This window comes from Drosophila simulans, chromosome 3L, assembly GCF_016746395.2.
Source record: "Drosophila simulans strain w501 chromosome 3L, Prin_Dsim_3.1, whole genome shotgun sequence".
Classification (NCBI taxonomy): Eukaryota; Metazoa; Arthropoda; class Insecta; order Diptera; family Drosophilidae; genus Drosophila; species Drosophila simulans.
The window spans coordinates 5,129,594-5,152,410 of record NC_052522.2 but is presented as its reverse complement, the minus strand read 5'-3'; the positions used below and the strand labels follow the sequence as shown (position 1 = coordinate 5,152,410).

General features: G+C 39.7%; 2 protein-coding genes across 6 annotated transcripts in view; one reads left to right on the top strand and one right to left on the bottom strand.

Annotated features, from left to right (window-relative positions):
• LOC6736860 (protein alan shepard) overlaps nucleotides 1-22,817 on the top strand; it is a 125,540-nt gene that overhangs the window by 33,171 nt on the left and 69,552 nt on the right. The window lies entirely within an intron of this gene.
• On the bottom strand, nucleotides 7,833-9,936 carry LOC6736861. The gene is made up of 2 exons (XM_002083681.4): nucleotides 9,744-9,936; nucleotides 7,833-9,695 (listed from the first exon to the last, which is right to left on the bottom strand). Exons 1-2 carry the CDS (start codon nucleotides 9,833-9,835, stop codon nucleotides 7,955-7,957), a joined length of 1,833 nt encoding a protein of 610 aa, XP_002083717.1. The 5' UTR covers nucleotides 9,836-9,936; the 3' UTR covers nucleotides 7,833-7,954.

Sequence of the window (22,817 nt, the reverse complement as noted above, 5' to 3'; positions counted from 1 at the left end):
TTATAATCGCCAGGCAGCCAACCGAACATCGAGGGCCACTTATTCCATTGTCACCTTATACCACATGGTAAATGTTCATTATGCCTTTTTGTATTCGCCTTTTGTGGGCGGTCGCTCTGCAGGGATGGGGTGAAAGTTAACGAACCATAAATCACGGGCACGATCAATGTCCGTATCTATATATCCATATGCCATGTCTTCGATGCATTCCATGCAATGATACAATGACATCAATTACATGCCATAACATTTTGCATGTGCAATTTTGTGCCTAGTGTCTGTCTCCCTTTCACTCCAACAGTTTAAGGGGGGTAAATATGGGAGGGAGTTTGGAGTTATGGGGACCTCCCCCCACTTAGCGCCAAACGACCGAAAATGGCCAAGGGAACGAACGGAACTGAACAGAACGGAAAATACAGTTATTTAAGGCCTAAAACAATTGCATGCCTCGCTGGCTTTTCGGTCGATTCTGGTTTTGGGCCCAGGCTATCCATCTATTACGACCATATCTCCCATCTCCCTCACCAAAGCCCCCCCCTTCCCCCCCTCGCCAGCACGTTTTTGGCCCACCCACCACTTGCAGACTGTTTAAATAGACAACCGTCTGGGTCTGGGGGTCTGGGTTTTAAGTCTGCCCGTGCTTTAATGCGTCGCTTTCCCCCACTTTTTGCTCCCTCTGATTTTCCAGCCCCTTCCCCCCTCTGAAATGCACTTGAAATGCTTTTTCCAAGCGCATTTTCATTTATTTTATTGCAGGTTGTTTTTGCTGCTCTTGTTGTCTCTGTTACTGAGAGGTTCCTCTGCAGCGATATGCAATTTGTTTTATACGCTCATTGCCTGCACCGTCTTTCCTTGCCCTGCTCGCCCCCTTTAAGACCACAGTGAAAAAAAAAACCCACAAACCCCCTGAAAACCTGCACCCATGCCTGGTCGCTGTCTCTTTCTCTTTCTATCTGTCTGGTTGCCTATCGAGCGCCGTCTATCTGTGTTTCATTCCCTTCTTTGTATGCCTCGCACGAGGCAATGGATCACGGGGGTATATTAGTTTAGATAAAATTCTAAATTCTTATAATATTTTATATTTATAAATATTCAATTTAAATTTGCCATCTTTCTTAGCCCTTCAGCAATGAGTTTGTTTTGTGTGTTTGCCTTCTTTCTCCGAATCACAGAGCACTAGCCATTCGACCCATTTCTTGTATTTACTTCGACTGCGTGCCACTTGCGCCTTTGGGGCCGCGTTCAACGCTCAGCGTTCTAAATTAAAGCCTGAAGAGGAGGCAACTGCAACTTGAACGTCAGTCGCCGCTATTCACGCCGCTCCACTCCACTCCATTCGACTCGAGTCGAGTCGAGTCGACTAGACCAAGCAAAACTCGTCTGCGGAATGAGACTTAACAAGTGGAAAAGTCTAAAACCGCAATCAAGTGGCAAACAGACAGACCAATACACACAAGCAATACTTTTTTGTATTATAGAGAATTTTGTTTTATTTTTAGAAATTGCCAATCAAACACATAAACCAATCAAACAGAGTGGGAGGGGAGGAGATGGTTGGATGGATGGATGGATGGGGTTGTGCGGTTGTTACCTTGATGGATTCGAACTGACTGCAGGTTGTTACAGACGATTTGGCCCCGCCCACTGGGCTGGAGCGCCCATCCAAGTTGGTCAAGTTTTTGGCCAACTTGTCCGCTTGACGGTTGACTTGAGCCGCCGAGTGGAATTGGCCCGACTTGTTGGCCCATTTGGCATTGTTTTGGCTTCAACACACAGTGTCTAGCATTGACATTCTTGAAATGCCAGCCACGCCCATTTATATCGCCATTTGCATGCAAGTGGGAATTTCACACTTTTTCCCCACCATTTGAATTAATTAAAATCTTTGCACTTTGTGTTCATTTTGTTTTAAGCCCAAATATGGTTAGCAGCCATAATTATTTGTAAATATTTTATCCATAAGCAAAGTATCCCCTCTGTTTGGTCTATGAAATATTTACAATATTTTTAACATCACGGAATTTCATTTACTTTTATTCGCTATTTTTTGGTGGCTTTTTAAGTGCCCCATACATTAAATATTTCAGCGAACATCATTAAAATTTTGCAGAATTTTTTATGCCTCTATACATTTATGCACATAAATTGCCATTTGCCATTTTGCGGTGAAACAAAAACGAATTTTTCGTGAGTCCTATCTACCTTTTTATGGTAGCTTTCGAAAATTTGCATATTTCTCATTTGTTTTCGGTTGTTTTTTTCCCTTCGTGTAATTGCCCGCCAGGAAATGGGCATAAAGGAATTATATTTAATTTTTTATGCAAGCATAAATCATAGGCGGAAAAGATGCGACATTGATAGGAATGCGAATGATATTACAACAGTTTGAAATTCAATTTCAGAGTTCCGTTCTGGATTAGAGGTTCATTTGATATATGACCTGGATAAAAGACAAAATATTAAGTAAATACGATGTTTATTCATGCGGCAAGAATTTATTCGTTCGATACACGCAAGCCATTAAATATTAATATTATATGATCGACTAGATTTATTAAAAGCCTATATGAAGTTCAAATTGTCCAGTAATGTGTGTGAATATTACGCATACGCCTCGTTGTAGATTTTCTAAATTAGAAATTACTCGGACTTGCTTCTATTACCTTCTTTGCTGTTGAGAAGTATTTAATGAAATTTCTTATGTGGCTTATAGCAATGTTAAGGATTTGCTACTTTTGGACATTACTCATACGCCACGTATTACGTTTTGAGTGAATAGGAGCAAGACAAATGCAAATGAAAGCCGAGTGAAAATGTTAATTAACTGTTCTCGTCGTGTGCTTTTTATTAAATAATCTTAAATAGAATTACGTGACTTTGTTGCGCTTGCCAGACACTTAATTATATGTTGGAAACCCCACACAGACACTCTCATTAAGGTGCGCATATACGCACACCGCACACATACATACATAGATAAACACACACACCTTTAGTTCGTTTTCATGTCCAAGTGGTTTCCGAGGTTGGTCTTTGGGGTTTTTGGACTGCTGGCGGGGAAGGAAAAGCGCTTAGCTGTTTTCCTTTTATTATTTGCTTACATTTTCCTTTATTTCATTTGGCTTTACTTTGCTGTTTTCATACATACATATATATTCACACACAGATACACACGCACACACCCCTAATCGCACTTCTGTTGATTTTTATTTCGTTTGTAGCCTTTCTTTCGCTGGAGGTTAAGTATCTGTTTACATTTCTTTCTACACCTTATTCATTAAGTGCGTTTTGCCCGCGAGAATGTGTGCGTGTGTATCTGTGAGCGTAGTTGTTTATTTTTGTGGCCTGCAGTACATTTATTTAGTATTTGTCTGTGTTGGTGAGGAGCCAGCTGCCACTCAGCGATCAAATTCTCGAGTATCCTAGTTTTATACTCTATGAGAATTAAGCTAACTTTGTTGATTATACGAACTAACTTTCAGGTGGTACAGTACTACTTAATCCAAATATCTACTTCCATCTTTTCCTAAGAAAATTAGGGTAGTTACCCATTGGTTTGGCAACCCATATTTTGCACCATTGTTTTCCATTTCTTTGACTTTTATTATGCGCTTGCAACCATTTGGTTTAATAGAAATTTTTGCTTTATGTCGAGTGTTTCGCTGGAATTGAATTCGATTCAGCTCATTTCGGTATTTTGCCGCCCACCGCTGAGCCAGCAGCATTAAATTGGTGTGGCCAAAAAATTGTTCAGCAGGGATAAGCTTTCAGCTGTTGGCTTCTGCCACACTGCCACTTTTTCTGTTTTGCGCTTGGCCTCATAAAAAGTTCATTCGCCAAAATGGCCAAATGTTTACTGTGCTTCAATCTAGCTCCTGGCCAGCCCCTGCTGGCTGCCACGCCCACATTTGATTCGCATGTGGAATGTTTGTGTTGTTCTGCTGTTGCGGTTGCCTCTAGCCAATTGTTGTTTATATTTTTGGCTTATTTTTATTGGCCGTTTTTGCTGGCATTGTTTCGCTGGTTGGTCTCCTTTTGCTGGCGAGTTGATTGCCTGGCTGGCTCCTTGCCGGGAAATTGATTTGCATTTGTTTGTGGGGTGGCAGGGAAATTGCACAGATCTCTCGATAATTGAAAATTGTATTTCGCACGATTGAGGGTCAAAGGTTAGAGGGAAAAACTTCATTGGCAATGAGCTCACATAGAAATGAAGATGCGAATCGGGAAAAGAGTTGAGAATATATTAGAGATGACAAGGAGTATTCGTAGTATTATAATATATTGTGTTTCATTTGCCCAATATAAAACTTTAGTCTTTGATTTATTTTAAGTCTAGATATATGTTCAATTATCTAATTGGCTGCTTTTATATTTTTATTTTTATGACATTTTCCTGCTCAATTCTTTTACAAAAGTTTCAATGCAACTCACACATTTGTATTCTTCACGTGCAGTTTCGATGACCATTCTTGCTCATTTTGGCATCACTTTGAGGCCATTACAAACTTAATGGCAGAACTTCTGGCCAACATGATGAGGTCACCTTCTGATCCAAAAAAAAAGTTGGAAACACAGGGGAAAAACTCGTGCATGAGGGAGTGGAATCAGCAGCGTCCCACCAACAAACTAAGCTTCACTTTTTATTCAGTTCTGTGCAAATAGGAGAAAGCAGCTGCAGTTTGCAGTTGCCGAGTGGAAAATTTAATTACATGCAAATACCGTTGACTGTGCAGGGACAGTGGATTGTGGGACTGCTTTTTTGCGGCCAGGATCCTATGGCCAACATGCCAAAGGACTCGAAAGGATGATGATGCCATGGCCAAAGGACAATCGTCTGACGGTTTCCTTGTTATTGTTGCAAGTGAAGTGGTGGCTCAAAAAAAAAACATGAAACAGAGTTTTCTTTTAGCTGCAATTGCAGTTGTTGTTGTGGGAGCTATATCCTTCCACATGCAAACACCAACCACACATATATGTAAATCCTTCCCATAAAACTCGTTATTATTCCTGCTTTGTTTTCTACTCCTTTTTTATTCTCGGCTATGTTTTGTTTTATCTATAGTATGAAACTCTTTGGGATATTTGTTTTATGCCCGCCTGCAGGTTAAAGCAAACATTTGCATATTAGCTGGATTTTCTACATTTTTTTTCTTCCGAGTGCAAAAACTTTTAATAACAACGATTTGATTCGACTTTAATTTCAACCAAACTAGAATTTATTGCATAAAAATGCAATATATTTAAAACGCATTTCTGCCTCAGGCAACATTGCTGCCTAATGGAGCATGAGGCTATGGTTTTCACTTGTTCAAATCGATATATTTAAATGTGTTAAATGGTTTTTATTTTGATTGCTTTAATGCACTTAGAGATAGTATTATGCTCTTCTTCAAAATTATTTATATAAAGTATTCAATGTCATAGAACTATTTAAATTTTTTATATATAATATAATATTTCATTGTTAAATCAAACTTTATTTATTTTCGAATGCCCTTCGGTTAGGGTAAAAGGGTTTCCAAGTTTTTGGCCTGCAACTTTTCCGGTTGCACATTGATTCGGTTGCAAAATCGCAAAGTTTGTGGTTCTGTTGCCGTTGGTTGCTGTCAAAGTTGTTGCATTTGCAGTGGGAATTATTTGCATGTATCCATGGTTTACACATAGTTACTGTCGTTGTCAGTTAATGTAAATTTGTTTGTGGTCCTGGTTTTTGTGTTGAACTAAATATGTAAAATTTGTCCAGTTTTTTTTTTAAATACATACGAAAAAAGTTGCGAATAATGAACATTTTAATATTGATTTTAGGAGTATCCTTAATTTTCTTGGCTTTAAGAAGTGGATGCTCTATTAAATAACATATTTAACTCAAACCGCATTTTTACGGCAATTGTGTATACGTTATATTTAGTATGAATTTTGGTGGGCCAGCCCACAAGTGCTGTTTATCTACAAGATTGTACATAAGTTGCCCAATCAATTAAACAGAAGTTCTCAACTGTGCGCCTTAATGACGTGTGCTTTGACTTTGTGACAGCCGAAGCCGAATTGGGGAAATCCGAAGTGGGGGTATCACATAACAGCTAAAGGTGGCGGGGTGTTAGGACCGAGGTTTATTTACATGGCCAGGTTTCTTGGGACCTGCCACGTCAAAAATTGCACAAATTACCTGTGATGGTTCGATGGATATGTGTGCCTGCTCTAGTTACACAACGCCCCTGATTTTCTCCCCCCACCCACTTCTCTGCACCGTCTGACAATTAATCACTTTGTCATAGGTGCCCCGTCTACCTTCGATTTGCCGGCAAACACACACGGGCCGCCTTCAATCATTAATTTATCATGTGCACTTAGCAGGAAAATTGCGACAAGCCCCCACACAATTTTCCCACAACTGTCCTGTGTGTGTGTCCAGTGCCAACTTTGTTTTTATTTTTTTCCGCTTTTCTTTCGAGGTTTCAGGGCTTTGTTTTGCATAGTTTGTCGTCCGGCTGTCGTTGGCATATGACGCCATGTGGGCGGCGGGGGCGTGGCAGTCGCAGTAGTTTAATTACCACAGTTGAGCAGGGGGCGTGGCACACGTGAGACTACAAATTAATTGCACCAACAGTTTTCCAGCAGTGGAACGAACGATATTTACACGCAAAATTAAAAATTAATGCAATCAGCAAACAGCGCAAAAAACTCAAACAGCCCATAAAGGATGTGGCGCAAAAAGTGTGTGTTTTATGCACTTTAATTGTTCAGTTGATGAAATTTTAATTGTATTTGAGTGAATGCAATTTATTATAATAAATATATGAAATGTGCATAATAAAACCAGAGCTAACTTTAAATTCTCTTCTCTTTTTTGTCGTTGCAGGTAAGCCGAATACTTAATTAATTAATAATGAAACGGTTAAAGGTAAAAGCAGCATTTTAAGCCAGCTGAAAAGTGGCAATGGTCAACTTGAAAACCATTTCACTCCGCCCGTCGTCTCTATTATCTCTCAACGACAGGCGAGACCACAATGTCAGTTCCGTGTCCTTTTCTTTTTCGTCCTGCCGCCGGATGTCGAAAAATGCAATTTTTAAATTTCCATTAATTTCGCGCTGTCGACTTTTGTGAAATGTTGTCGCTGGGTAGCAGCGAGAATCCAGCTCTCGAATGCAAAATACAGACAGAAATGTCTACGGGTGCAACAACAATGTAGCTGTTGTCAGCCATGCAAATAAGCACAGGTGAGATGGGATGCAGAAGAAGAAGAAGCGATCCGGTGGCACAGGTAACCTGCTGTCTAAGTGACTGATGCCCCAGAGTGTGTTCTGTTCTACGATGTTTTTTTTTATTCCTACGGAATCCTCGGGTAAATGGGAAAATGGTAAGGCTTCTCAGCAGGCCGCCGCCGGCATCACAATTTTTTTTCCCACACTTTACCTGCTCTGTTTTTAATGACACACACGGACCACGCCCACTCGCACCGCCCATCGCTTGTCGAGCGGTGGCAATAACATAGAGATGCCAAACGCTTCAAGGAGCCACGCGTCCTGCGACTATTTTAGCCAGATATCCTCCTGTTGTCATTGTGTCGCTGAACAAGCGACTTTACACCGACAACGTGACATTTAATTCAAAATGTTTTACGCGCGCCCTCGCAACATCTCGTTTTTTCTGCTTTTCTCGAACACATTGTCCTCTTGTCGCACTTGTTAGAAATGGTGGTAGGAAAGTCCTGCGGAAAGGATAACATGTCGGGACAAAGTTGGATGTAGAAAAGCAGTAAGTGACAAATTGATGCTACTGAAAAGGGACTTGCAGAAGTCCAGAAAGGATATAAAATAAACAACTTATAATATATGCACTTCAAATTTTTTAATTCATTGTCCAAAGTGTAAATACTGTAAACAATTTCATATGTGGAGGCGTTAAAAAACTACAATAATTCGTCCAATAGAGAAAATATCCATCAGGCCCAGGTTAATCTTCATCGTCGTCCTCTCCCTCGCCTCCTTCGACCTCACCACCGCCACCACCTTCCTCCTCCTCGACCATCTCCTCCGAGGAACTGACCTCAATAATGGGTTCGATCTCGGAGACGAGATCCTCCTCGAAATCGCTGATCTCACCCAGCTCTTGCAAGCACTTGTCGTAGTTCTCATCGAAACGGATGTTCTCATTGAGCGATCTAACCTCCACATCCTCATCTGGAGGCAGTAAGGCAGGAGCTGTGCCCGGCGGACATTCCGTAATATTTCTGATCCGGAGCGTATGTATATGGAATATAGCAGATCGATTCGATTCCAGTAGGATCTGATGAAAAACACTCAACAGACGATCCATATTACCGAACATGCGAACCGTGGCACTTTTCGGATCCTCGCCCTCCTCCAAAATGCGACCCACTATATTGTGGCGATACGGATCCATTAGGTAGATAAAGTCCGACTTCTTCCACAGCGAATACATCTGATTGTTGATCTGGAAGATTATGTAATCGTTTTGATCGAGAGCCTTCTCCAACATTAGATGGAAATCGTTGAACTTGTACATCGGCACACACTTCCACCAGCCCTCGTAAACATTTGGAGTGAGCATGATCTCGGCCACAAACTGACCCAAGCGAATCTGTCGTGGAAAATCGTCGAGATCCATGGGTTTACTGAGATCCGTACAGGGTTCCCAGCAATTTTTGCACATATTAGCGCCATAGCACATGACCTTGTCGTACATTTTCTGATCCCAAGTGGCTGGATGATCGATCTTGGATGCCAATGCGGTGGCCACAGCCACAGGTAGAGCGCTACGATTCCTTAGCGCATCCTTTGAGTTTAGGGTGAGATGGAGATTGGACTTGACATAGGCATAATCGGAGGCAATCACATCGAACTGGCTCATCCGCATGCCATGTTCTCGCTCCCAACTTTGACCAGTACTTCCAGGAGTGGCCAAACGAACAACGAGGATTTCTCTAATTGAAAACTTAGCATTCTTGTCAAGATAGCTCTCCTTTTTAATCAGCCAAACGACATTATCGAAGGACTTGAGGCCTAAGAGCAGGGGATACCCCTCTTCATTGTTCGGCTTCATGGTGGTTTTGTCCCTGCCATTCAAATCGAGTACCATCCAAACACCCTTCTCCTTCCAAATCAGCAGATACCAATTCGGCGTGAAGAACACCCCGTATTTGGCCTTTTTGAAGAAGGCTCTTAAGATTCTCCGAAGATTGCGTATGACGTTATCGTAGCCATAGACCTCAAAGGGCGCCTCCAACTCCATGGCAAACTCAATATCGTTGATCTTAAAGTGGCGCGTCACCTTCTGCTCATTTTCATCGTAGATATCCGGCGAATCTGATGCATTCGGAGGGTCCATGTTCTCGGAATCGTTAAACAAAACCTGACCCTCGTTCACCACCATGTCGATCGTGTCCGGTTTCCATTCATCGCGCCGCGTGTAATAGGAATGAGCAAATGCCTTAAGATTTGAAGCAAACCGGACGCTCTCCTGATTCGGAATGCCCGACTTTACAGCAGTCGTTCCAGACACTACGCCTATGGGATAGCCCAGCGATCGGTCGATATCATTGCGGCGCATTCGTGTACAACCCTTAGGATCGAAGGGTCGAATATAGGGCTCATCGTGACCGCCAAAGATCAGGCAATTCTTGAAGGAGCAGGGATTGTAGGGCTCCGGCCACAGTTTATCCAGTCGCACCAGGCTATAAACGGATTATAGAAATTGAAAATAAGAATGGTATTCAACTTACGGTGCATCGCAGGGCGGACCAGGTGGACAGGGAGGACAGGCGGGCTGACATCTTGAAGGACAGCAAGCTCCTCCTTTCATACGGTTGGCCATTTCACGAAGATTTTGAAATAGCAAAAACTTTTGTTGTACAACAAATAATTTAGTAAGTCCCAATCGAGTGTTTCCGATCGATGGCAGCTACTGAGGAAAGCGGGTTTTCTAAACCCCTGACAAGCATCTGAAAGATGGATCCGGTTGACTTGATTATAAGAATTTTTACAAGCTGTACTTCTTGAATATTCCCTACTAATTACTTAACCCACGTTTCATTAGCCGCTCCTTTAATCAATTGACTAACCCGCTGAAAGATTTGATCTGTTCTTAGAGCCCAGACAAAACCACATCGGTAAAACCTCTCGACTTTCATTACACAAATTGCGTTTGCAGTTGCTGGATGGACTAGGCGGCTCTCCCACATGGGATAGCAAACTTATGATAATTTTTATTGTGCACACGCCAAGTCAGCAGTGGAAATCAGTTGAGGGCCATTTTTGCTTTCGGCTTTTACGAGGCCGGCAGTTAATTCCTTATCCGGCCAACGGAAGAGACAGTTACAGGCAACACGGCTAAATGTAATTGGAAAGCTCATCAAGTGCTGTCGCTCGTTGGCTTGCCACTTGAGTGGGCTCGGAAAAGTATGCAAAGAATTTGTGTTGTGCTGCCATCGAGTTTGGTTTATTTTCCGCTGCTATTTTTGCGGTTTGTCCGTGCGGTTTATTGAAAAGCAACGCGGCGTATACGTAACGTAGCAGTGGAGGTATCAGCATCATCAACTGGGGAACCAACTCGTCGACGAAGGAGTCACTGTGCTTAGCTAAGCTGCTTTGATGGCATTTACGAGCGAGTCCTTTATTGTCCTTTTGTTTTTGCTCCCTGTGTGGTATCCACGTAATTGGCTTACCAAACGAGAGGTTTTTGGGGTAAAAGTGTATAGAAGACAGAGTCAGAGTACAGTGCTATTAACAATCTCGTTGTGTGCAACGTTTTTATTTCGTGTCATCCAATCAGCAAGGATTCCATTTCACCCCATACTCCCCCTTTTGGAGCACATGTAAGATTGTTTCCCCGAGCAGCCATCAAAGGGGATTCCTTTCTTCCTTTTATTTTGCCATCTTCCCCTCTGAGATTTTTCATTTTTCGAGTAGTGGTGATGCCGCGTGGACGGACTTCCTTCTTTCGATATCTGCTCGGAGTGCAATAAATTTAGCTCGAATCGTAAATTTTAAACACTTCATTAAACAAACGAAAAGGAAGCGAAATCGCTTAACGATTATCGCCGGGCTCTCACCCACTCAATGAGCTGCCGTCGCCCATTACTGCCTATGAATGCACTGGGAGAAAAATATCAGTGGTTCATAAATATTTTAAATAATTTAGGTAGAATATGAAGCCAGAGATGATACAAATTTTATTAGATAATGAACGCTCTACTCAAATGACACAATTTAAAAGTGCAATTTATAGTGATAATTTATTTCTGTGCACTGCACAACTGGTCTTGAACATTTTCTTTCCATTTTCGGTGCTGCACCGAATTCCCCGTGGGGAAATTCTTGGCAATGCAGCCGAAGTGAACGGGAAAAACTTCAACTCCTCCTGTCCTGTGTGGACCCGCCACCATGATGACCAGTGGGGATCGGAGCCCAACCTCTACTATTTGCCCATTTTCTAAGCGCTCCGGCTGTCGTCTGGTTCAGTGCTCAATAATGATTTCCATTGCGAATTATTTGCATTTCCCCAAACTCATTATGTTTGCATTGTGCAGAAATTCGTTTCGACTTCTGCCATGGCCATCCACCTGAATCTGCTTTCCGTCGTTTACCGTATCTCTCTCTCCGCCTCTTGATCCACATTTTCGACCGCCTTTCATCCCGAAAAATTTCCAAATGCTTTGTTAGTCGTGGCGGTTTTCGGTGGTTGCCAGAATTCTTGGAATTTTGAATGGTTTTTGCTAATGGAATTTCACTTCCGTTGATTGAGTTATATTTCACAATTACCTTAAACGGAGTGCCAAAAACTACTTTGCTAGCTATTTTTAAATATGTTTCTTACTGTTTCTGTGCCTTAAATTCGTTTTTTAAAAAATTGTAAAAATATTACCCCACTTTAAATTAACTTTCTATAATAAATAAAATCATAGTGGAAGTAAGAAACGTCGACAAGCATAAAATGGGTTGAAAAATGATATTTCCGATGAGGAACGCCCATCATACTTCTTTAACCCACGCCATCTCGACCATTTCATTTCATTTCGTTTCGTTTATTACACGTCAAGCGTCAATGAATGTCAGTTTGACAGTTCATAAGACAAATACGACAATGGCAGCGATGGCAGCGGAAATGGTGGGATAGTTTTGAGGGTTTTCCAGCCGGAGAATATACAGGTGGGCAAGGACAGGTGCGACAGGATGTACCGCTGCGGACATTAATGTGTCAGCGTGTGCAGCTTCTTGTGGCATATGAGGGACGTGCTCAGGCGTCAGGACAGGACTCCTTTTCCAGCAAGAAACGTCCTAGACCAGCCCATTCACCCACTGCATCCCTGAATAATGTGTGTGAATGTAGTCCGTAAGACGGAGCCCGCAGTCTTTGGCCATTCCCGACGAACGTGTAAGTGTAAGTGGCCCCTGGCAAAAGGGAAGGATATATATGGGGGTGGGGATATGGGTGGATGCGGCAGGAGCAGGATGCGCCAGGATGTGCGAGATGCTGCAGCTGTCGTCGGAACATGACAACTTATTGGCATTTGGCTGCCTGCTATCCTGACATTTTGCTTCTACATTTAAGGCCTTAAACAGTTTCTAGCTGCAAATTGAAAATCAGATAAAAACGGTTAGCTGGGAAGCAGAGATGGCTATCAATTTAATAGATTGAAAAGCATAGACTTACACTTAAAAAAAAATAGCCTTTGCAATTTAATTCAGTATTAAAGTTTAGTACAGTTTCATCACACGAAATGTGTTGATAAGAGCCCAAGAGCCCAGCCCAAGAATCTCTATGGTATCTTTATGAAATATTTATATTTTTGTCTGTGTACTATTGTGCTTCTAAGGACTTGCCTTCTTACAATTCTATCGCCTGGTTCCCTTATTGACATTTCCCCTCCCTTGTTGACAGCCTAGAACGAACTTTTCAATGCATTGTCATAAATCATTTTGCGGCAAAAACAAGTTGAACGCCACGCCCACACATCTGACTGCCACATGCCGTGGACATACCATTGTGTGTGCCAGGAAAATGACCGTGGGTGGAATGGGGCTGGGGGAAAATGGGGAAAAAGCAGTGCGGGAAAATTCGAGGCAGTCCGAGTGAGAGAGAGAAATGTCAAAGTTGAGTCGGTCGAACTCTATGTGAAGTGGTGGGCATGGCTGGAATTCCCTTCCTGTTGGAATTCCACCTCCACTTATTTTTACCCAGCTGCCTTGGCTTGGCATATGTCGAGTTCCTCGGCCATACATGTTCTTAAGTACAGGAGAATTCTATGGTTTTTTTTTCTGTGGTGCTTCTGGTTGCATTATTATCATCGTCATCTGGCCGATTTAAGTGGCGAAAACGGCTTGAAAGAATGCCTGGGGTGACACTCAATATTGCGTATACGACGCATTGTTCAGCATTGTCTGCTGCTTAAAATGCCTATTTAATATGATTCGTTAGTTTTAGACCTGATTTTATGACACACTTTACAACGCTGATGCCTCTTATTATGTGAGTTCCTCGAAGGTTGTATACTTTTCAGTCCTCTATGTGCTATAAGCAGCTGTTGCCAAATGGATTTCAGCTCCTTTCTTTTTCACAGATTGAAATTGTTCTTGGCAACATGAGATTTTGATGTTTGTAGAAACCTGACATCAACAGCTGTTGTCATATATTTGTAACTTGATCACGGTACAGCCGTTTTAATATTACATATGGAACGTAAAGTGTGTGATGGTTTTTTTTTTTTGTTGAGTTTAGAGAAAGACATTTTTATAATATAAGTATTTTCCGTTTATATGTGTGAAATAGGTGGAATGCATAATAATATAAAAGTCCCAATTTTCTATTTGCTTTACTAAAAAGGATATACACTCCCTTTCAATTACTAATTAATTGTTTGTCCTGGGAATTTGTTCATTTCTTATATATACATCTTCCTTCGCTTTCTGATTAGTTCAACCTGATATCCGAATTTTTTCCTTTACCCCTTTCGTGGGTCTCATTAAGCAGCCATTTCTCAAATTCTCTCTCACAGTGCAGCACAAAATGGCTGGCACTTGCTTTTAGCTGCTGCTCGATGTCCTGATTACTGGCAACTGCTTCCGTTTTTAATATTTATAATCCAGTGTAATTAAGACGAGAGCGCCAAAGAGTCGCGTACCAAAACGAAACGAGGAGAAAAATGTAGCATTAATTACCAGGAAAGCTTTTTATGGCAAGGACCCAGCAGGACCAGCGGCGAAGAAAGTATATATACTTCGTACATATAAAAAAAAAGGGAAATGCATGAATATAAATGCGTATCACTTGAGAAATGTATAATTAGTGGCAGTTAATAACTTTTTCGCGAGTTCTCACGCACCGAAAGAGGTTGAAACCGCCGCACGCACTAATTAAATATAAAGTGGTTAGTGGGTTGGGTTGGAAAAACAAAAAATAGGGGTTGGTGGATCGCCAACCGTGCCATAAATTATAAAAGCCAAAAAGTATTTTTAGTTGACCTCAAGATGGTTGGCATGGGGGGGTATTAAAAACCGCAAAAGCAAGTTGACAAAGAGCAGAGTACGCTGAAAAATGCGTCTCAGATTGAGATAAGTTTCATCCCGAAAACCCCACAGCCACTCCACGTGCAAAAAGTCCTTTGCCCGTTATTCTTGGCCTAATTTGTGGTTTTCCTTTTTGCCCTTTTTGGTCTAAATTAGCTTCATTATTGTAATTAACTTTGTTTGCGCAGCATTCGCTGTCGTCGTCTCTGGGCTTTTGTTAAATTTGGCAAATTAGTTGTATGCTTTTTTGTGGAAGGAGGGGGGATTGATTGTCTGTCGGGATAATTGAAACCTTAAACAAATAGCATTCGATTGAGCTTTGCAATTGACTTTGATTTGATTAGATTTATCTTGACGTTTTGCCTCAACGATGTTTCCTTTCTATTTTTATCTAAAATTGTACTCATTACAATGAAATTGGGAAATGGTCTTTTCTTCAATTAAATAGATTTTTCACTCCGATCACATTTCCTTTCCCAACACATTGCTCATTCGAAACATATGTAACGTTTATTCTTGGACTGAAACCCAAATCAAAATTCAATTCGTTTTGTACTTGTGTGAGTAAGTGGTTCGTTTGTGTATATGTGTGTGTGGGGGGGTCTCTGCTTCCGTTTCCGTTTTGTGGCTGCCACGTGGCTGACATGTTAAAAGCCTAAATAATTGCCAACATTTTATTTATTTATTCTGCTCTTTTATTATTCTTCGGTTACAAAAAAGGTTTACGGGTCTGGGATATGTTCTTATTTTTATTCCTGCCTCTGCCTTCCATAAACATTTTAATACCATAACAAAATTGTATTATAATTTTGATGAAGATGCAAGGCGGATTTGGTTCTTTAAATTTGAAAACGAATTTTAGGTGGACTAAAAATATTTAGCTTTAGCCAAGATAAACATAAGGAAGTTGCCAGTTAAATGATAATATTTGTACTTTTAAAGAAAGTGAAATGCAATCAACTTTGCAAATATTAAAAACCATTAAAAAATAGAACACTAGGCAGGTAAGTAATTTGAGCAATTAAAACCAGTGTTTAGAAAATAGTACTTCGTGGCGACGTCTATGTATACATACCTATGTATATTTGATGATAAAGTTTTTCCGCGTACCAGCTCGGTATACAATGTACGTTTGTATGTTTCTTGATTGTTATTCAATTGCTCAGATTTCGCTGGCCTTCAGTTGGAGTTTTCAGTTTCATTTGTTTTCGAAGAACTTAAGTTCTGTATAGTCTGGACTCCTTGGGCTTTGTCAGTGTCTGATTTGAGTTCGAAGACTAGACATCGCGAGAGTGTTTGACAAATATATAATTAATATAGAAAGCTATATATACATGGATCCACCGATGCCACATACATCTGCCTCCCGGTTTGACTTCAGCGACATTCATGAACGGCTGCAACGTTTGTCATTGCTGCGATGGCATTTCAATTTGCATGGCATGACGACCGATTTGCAGGAGGATGCACTTGAGTTGGCCAATGGGAGTTTCGGTGCCATGGCAGTTGCAGCCAACAATCAGCATCAGAATCACCAGCAACAGCAAAGGCATCAGCCCTGCAATCACAATCAATTTGCACAGGGACATAACCAGCAACAGCAGCAACATCATGGCATCATTTCAACGGGGGATCATCACCCAAACTCCCATCGTTACCATGGTCAGGACCTGGTTGCCTCGATTCGTGGACATTATGTGAGTTATTTGCTAATTGCCGCGGCCCAAATGAAAAACAAAATGCGGTGGAAAAATCATGGAAAAGTTCGCTCTTGACGATGGCGTGGCAGCAACATGTCAAACGCCGGCAACATGACAGTTCAGCCAACAGCAACAAAAGCTGATGAAACCCCAGTGTTTTTAGAGTGCGAAAAAGCGAGGGGCACTGCCTTTGGTTTACATTTTCAAATGAGTGCTAAACACTTTGCTGACTTTGACAGCCGCATTTTGACTGAAGCGATTTAATTGGGGCGTGCACAAGAGATTTTACCTTTAAAACCAGCTTAAAGCTGGTAAAATATATAATATATTATAATAATATTAATTCTGAATCTTTAAAAGTATTGAATTTATCAATATTTTCCCCACCCAGTTTTCCCATTCATTTATTTCGATCTCCAGCCGTAAGAAATTTCCCCCGAGTTGTTTGAGGAAAAATGTTCATGGCTATTGACAAACAAGCGACATTGTGCGGCTTTGATTGTCATCCTGGCTGGCTGGGATGCGCCAATATACGTTGCCACAGCTCAACTGCAACACGGCTGCCACTCTTAACCCCTCTCGGCACTCCGTTAACCCCTCGCTGGGCCTTGAGCCTCCTCCTTTAACCCAGCTCAAAGAAGCTGGGTTCGGAAAAATCGAATTTTTGAAATTTAAAAGCTGGAATCGTTTGCCCATTTTTTGCCCATGTTTGCCCACCAATTAGTTTTTTTTGCCCACGTCCAGTTTTTGAGATATGAATTTTCGAACAAGTTCGAAAATTTTCGAAGATCAAAAATTTCACTTTTTTCAAAATTTTTTTTTTTTAATCGCAATAACTTCGTTTGCCCACGTTTGCCCACCCTTTAGAATTTTGAAATTTTCGAAAATTTTCGAAGATCAAAAATTTCACTTTTTTCAATTTTTTTTTTTTAAATCGCAATAACATCGTTTGCCCACGTTTGCCCACCCTTTAGAATTTTGAAAAAATTTATACTTCAGAAAATATAAGACATTCAAGTTTACCTCGGTCTACTTCGCAAAACCTTTAAAATGAGTTTATTTCGTTTGCCCACTCTTAAAAATAAAAAATTTCGATTGCCCACCTCTTAAAACTAAATAATTTCGTTTGCCCAACCTTTAAAATTAGTTTATTTCGTTTGCCCACCCTTTAAAATTACATTTTAACGTTTGCCCACCCTTCGAAATTAGTTTTTTTCGTTTGCCCACTCTTAAAAATAAAAAATTTCGATTGCCCACCTCTTAAAACTAAATAATTTCGATTGCCCATCCTTTAAAAATAGTTTATTTCGTTTGCCCACCCTTTAAAATTAAATTTTTTCGTTTGCCCACCCTTCGAAATTAGTTTTTTTCGTTTGCCCACTCTTAAAAATAAAAAATTTCGATTGCCCACCTCTTAAAACTAAATAATTTCGATTGCCCATCCTTTAAAAATAGTTTATTTCGTTTGCCCACCCTTTAAAATTACATTTTAACGTTTGCCCACCCTTCGAAATTAGTTTTTTTCGTTTGCCCACTCTTAAAAATAAAAAATTTCGATTGCCCACCTCTTAAAACTAAATAATTTCGTTTGCCCATCCTTTAAAAATAGTTTATTTCGTTTGCCCACCTCTTTAAAATAAATATTTTCAGTTAAAAACGTTTGCCCTCCCCTTAAAAATGTTTTTTTTCGATTTTCCACCTATAAAACCAAATTTTTACATATGTATGTAATAACTTTAAGGATCGGCGGACAGAAGCACTTATATGATTATGATGAACATACATACGGAGATCGAAACCCGTTACATGGTTTTTTCTTTAATATTTATATATTGTTAATCATTCGCTTACATTTTATAAAATTTTCTTAATCATTGATAAATTTCATGCAAGTGTTGATGAACATACATATAAATATAGTTTTTTGTACATATATACATATTTATTATATATATTTATTTACATACATATATGTGTACATATGTACAAATTTGGTTTTATAGGTGGAAAATCGAAAAAAAACATTTTTAAGGGGAGGGCAAACGTTTTTAACTGAAAATATTTATTTTAAAGAGGTGGGCAAACGAAATAAACTATTTTTAAAGGATGGGCAATCGAAATTATTTAGTTTTAAGAGGTGGGCAATCGAAATTTTTTATTTTTAAGAGTGGGCAAACGAAAAAAACTAATTTCGAAGGGTGGGCAAACGTTAAAATGTAATTTTAAAGGGTGGGCAAACGAAATAAACTATTTTTAAAGGATGGGCAATCGAAATTATTTAGTTTTAAGAGGTGGGCAATCGAAATTTTTTATTTTTAAGAGTGGGCAAACGAAAAAAACTAATTTCGAAGGGTGGGCAAACGTTAAAATGTAATTTTAAAGGGTGGGCAAACGAAATAAACTATTTTTAAAGGATGGGCAATCGAAATTATTTAGTTTTAAGAGGTGGGCAATCGAAATTTTTTATTTTTAAGAGTGGGCAAACGAAAAAAACTAATTTCGAAGGGTGGGCAAACGTTAAAATGTAATTTTAAAGGGTGGGCAAACGAAATAAACTATTTTTAAAGGATGGGCAATCGAAATTATTTAGTTTTAAGAGGTGGGCAATCGAAATTTTTTATTTTTAAGAGTGGGCAAACGAAAAAAACTAATTTCGAAGGGTGGGCAAACGTTAAAATGTAATTTTAAAGGGTGGGCAAACGAAATAAACTATTTTTAAAGGATGGGCAATCGAAATTATTTAGTTTTAAGAGGTGGGCAATCGAAATTTTTTATTTTTAAGAGTGGGCAAACGAAAAAAACTAATTTCGAAGGGTGGGCAAACGTTAAAATGTAATTTTAAAGGGTGGGCAAACGAAATAAACTATTTTTAAAGGATGGGCAATCGAAATTATTTAGTTTTAAGAGGTGGGCAATCGAAATTTTTTATTTTTAAGAGTGGGCAAACGAAAAAAACTAATTTCGAAGGGTGGGCAAACGTTAAAATGTAATTTTAAAGGGTGGGCAAACGAAATAAACTATTTTTAAAGGATGGGCAATCGAAATTATTTAGTTTTAAGAGGTGGGCAATCGAAATTTTTTATTTTTAAGAGTGGGCAAACGAAAAAAACTAATTTCGAAGGGTGGGCAAACGTTAAAATGTAATTTTAAAGGGTGGGCAAACGAAATAAACTATTTTTAAAGGATGGGCAATCGAAATTATTTAGTTTTAAGAGGTGGGCAATCGAAATTTTTTATTTTTAAGAGTGGGCAAACGAAAAAAACTAATTTCGAAGGGTGGGCAAACGTTAAAATGTAATTTTAAAGGGTGGGCAAACGAAATAAACTATTTTTAAAGGATGGGCAATCGAAATTATTTAGTTTTAAGAGGTGGGCAATCGAAATTTTTTATTTTTAAGAGTGGGCAAACGAAAAAAACTAATTTCGAAGGGTGGGCAAACGTTAAAATGTAATTTTAAAGGGTGGGCAAACGAAATAAACTATTTTTAAAGGATGGGCAATCGAAATTATTTAGTTTTAAGAGGTGGGCAATCGAAATTTTTTATTTTTAAGAGTGGGCAAACGAAATAAACTCATTTTAAAGGTTTTGCGAAGTAGACCGAGGTAAACTTGAATGTCTTATATTTTCTGAAGTATAAATTTTTTCAAAATTCTAAAGGGTGGGCAAACGTGGGCAAACGATGTTATTGCGATTTAAAAAAAAAAAATTGAAAAAAGTGAAATTTTTGATCTTCGAAAATTTTCGAAAATTTCAAAATTCTAAAGGGTGGGCAAACGTGGGCAAACGAAGTTATTGCGATTAAAAAAAAAAAATTTTGAAAAAAGTGAAATTTTTGATCTTCGAAAATTTTCGAACTTGTTCGAAAATTTATATCTCAAAAACTGGACGTGGGCAAAAAAAACTAATTGGTGGGCAAAAATGGGCAAAAAATGGGCAAACGATTCCAGCTTTTAAATTTCAAAAATTCGATTTTTCCGAACCCAGCTTCTTTGAGCTCTTTAACCCGGTTCGGCCCGCCTGTCTGTGGCTTTTTCCGTCTTCGTGCGCTTTGGACGTGTTGGGACACCACTTAATTTCCGGCAATGCGAGTCACGTATGCTCCATCCTGCCTTTATGTGCAATGACATTTTCATTTTGTTCACACTCACCAATACACAGATGCACACACACACACACACACACACGCTTGCAGCCACACACAGATACTGTGTGCAGACATGTTGCAAAATGGCAAACACTTTTTGGCCTTGCGAGAAAAGTTTTTGTCAACTCATTTTGTTGCAATTTGCACAAACTCCAAAACAAAAAACAGAGCAAGACGACGACGACGACGATGGGAAACTCGATTATTTTTAATTAAAACAACATTGAGGCAAAGGAAAAGCCTGGAGAAAAGCTGAAAATTCTGAGCCAAAGAGTTGCACGATTCAATTGCAGACTTTTCTGTGGTCAAGTAGCGAGTTTAGGGCTTTTCCTTTGCGTTTTTCCTTTAATTACACGCTAACGACGAAGCGCCGAGCGCCAAACTTGAATAGATGAAAACAGATTTTTCCACGGAAAAACCAACCAGACCGTGAGATTAGAGGAAAAAAAAACAAACAAAAACTGAAAAGTGGACAATCTTCTTCAAGGAACTCAGTCTGCTTTGAAATGCGATTCTTGTTTGGCTTTTGTGATGCGTATCATAATCGGAACCACCCGCCGCAAAACGCAAGTCATATCCGATTTAATGAGCGGATGGGGTGTCTTCTGGATTTTTTCCATCAATTGTTTGCCATCATCGATTTGTTTACATTAAGCGGAAACCATTTGTTTACTTTTCCCTTGTGCTGCTGGTGGGTTTTTCTATTTTGACGAAATGAAATTACATCCGCCAAACGTGTTTGGAATTCTAGAAAAAAGGGCAAAAATAACACGGTTACCAGGAATTAAGGGTATTTCAGAATTAGATGCCTTAAGAAAAAAATACAGGTGTTAAGAAGTTCGCAGTAAAAGCTTAAGTCGCAATTGTGTATTACATTTAAGGTAAATAACCCACTTATATGTTTTATGTATTGTTCGTTCTTAAAATTGCCTACGAAATAATTTCGAAACTGGCAATTTGATATTTATGGAATTTCCAACAGGGAAAACCGCTGCCAACCTCTCGTGGCAATTACACATCCTAAATGGGCTAATTTTCACAGGCCTTGCAGCTTCGCACACACTTGAGAAAATAATTTTCCAGTTGCCACTCGAAATGGAAAAGGCACAGCCGAAAATTATAATTAAATTTTGCGTTTTGCAAGTGGGCGGTGGGTGGTGGGGCTAACTCAACCGCTGCCACGCCCACTAGCCCCCTGTCTGCGGTTTTAGCGTTGAGCTCTGTATGACAGAGACGGGAAACCGCTAGACAAACGACCAAACAAGACAAATAAAAATAAAACACAATGTTGTTGCTGTTGCTGTGGAGTAGTTGCAAGGATGGATGGAAAATCTGCAGCTGGGGCCTTCCACTCAACGTGGGAGTTTGGAGAGCGAAGATTTATTGGCCGGGCCCAAAGGAGGATTACCCGAGCGACAGGATCCTTGTTACCATAAAGCCGCTTAAAGATTTTCATTTCCCACCCACAACAGAAAAAGCAAAAAGAAAACCCGGCGAGAAAGCAAAGGCGAAACAAAAGCCGTTTCGAAGACAAATGAAATAAGGAATAATTAATTTTATATGGTCCGTTGTCGTTATTGTTGTTTGGTTTTTAATTCCGGATGGTAAAAACTTTAATTGGTTTGGCTGCTGATAAATTTACTTCATAATTTGTTCGCTCTTAATTGTTTCCAACGAAACGGGGTGGGATAGTCTATATAAAATTACATAGCCTGCTAGTTGGCCATTGCGCTGGTAATGTGCCGCGTGCGCATTAAAAATTCAATAAAAATACTCACTAAATATAAATGCAGCGGCAGCAGCAGTCGCGGAGTGTTAAAAATTTTCATTAAAACTAAAATTACAATTTCGGTAGCATAAAGTTTGGCGAAGGGTGGGTGGCACGGGAATTTATGATGCTTACGTGACCGCTGAAAAGGGGGCTTAAATGATGGCTTAAATGAGTCGTGCCTGGCCGGCATAAGTTCGCCGCTTCCGCCGCTTCATTCCGCTCCTGCATTTGCCAGTTGCATTTGAATTTATTAACAAAAGTTGGCCCACGTCCAGTTGGTGGCAGGAAAACTACAAGTGAAATGTAATTTTACGGCTGGGCCTAAAATAAATAACAGTTTGCAGGATGCCCAGGGAAATCGGCGTAACTCGGCACGTGAATATTTCGAAATAATTTTCCATTGTCGAAAAAAGAGCATTTTCCATTTGGGCAGCGAAAGGTTAAATTACCAAATTGCATTTGGCCATACATACATATTATATGGCATGGAAATCTGTGTACGATTTCTGATGAAAGAAAATTAAATTTCACTTATCTGAAATATATTGCAATATGCAATTCAATTTGTTAAACAATTTTTTGGCAAAATAACATATTTATAAATAGCATTTTCTTTCTATTTCTGATTTGTATTTTTTGGAAACCCTTTAGTTTCTTTTGAAGGGTAAATCCAGG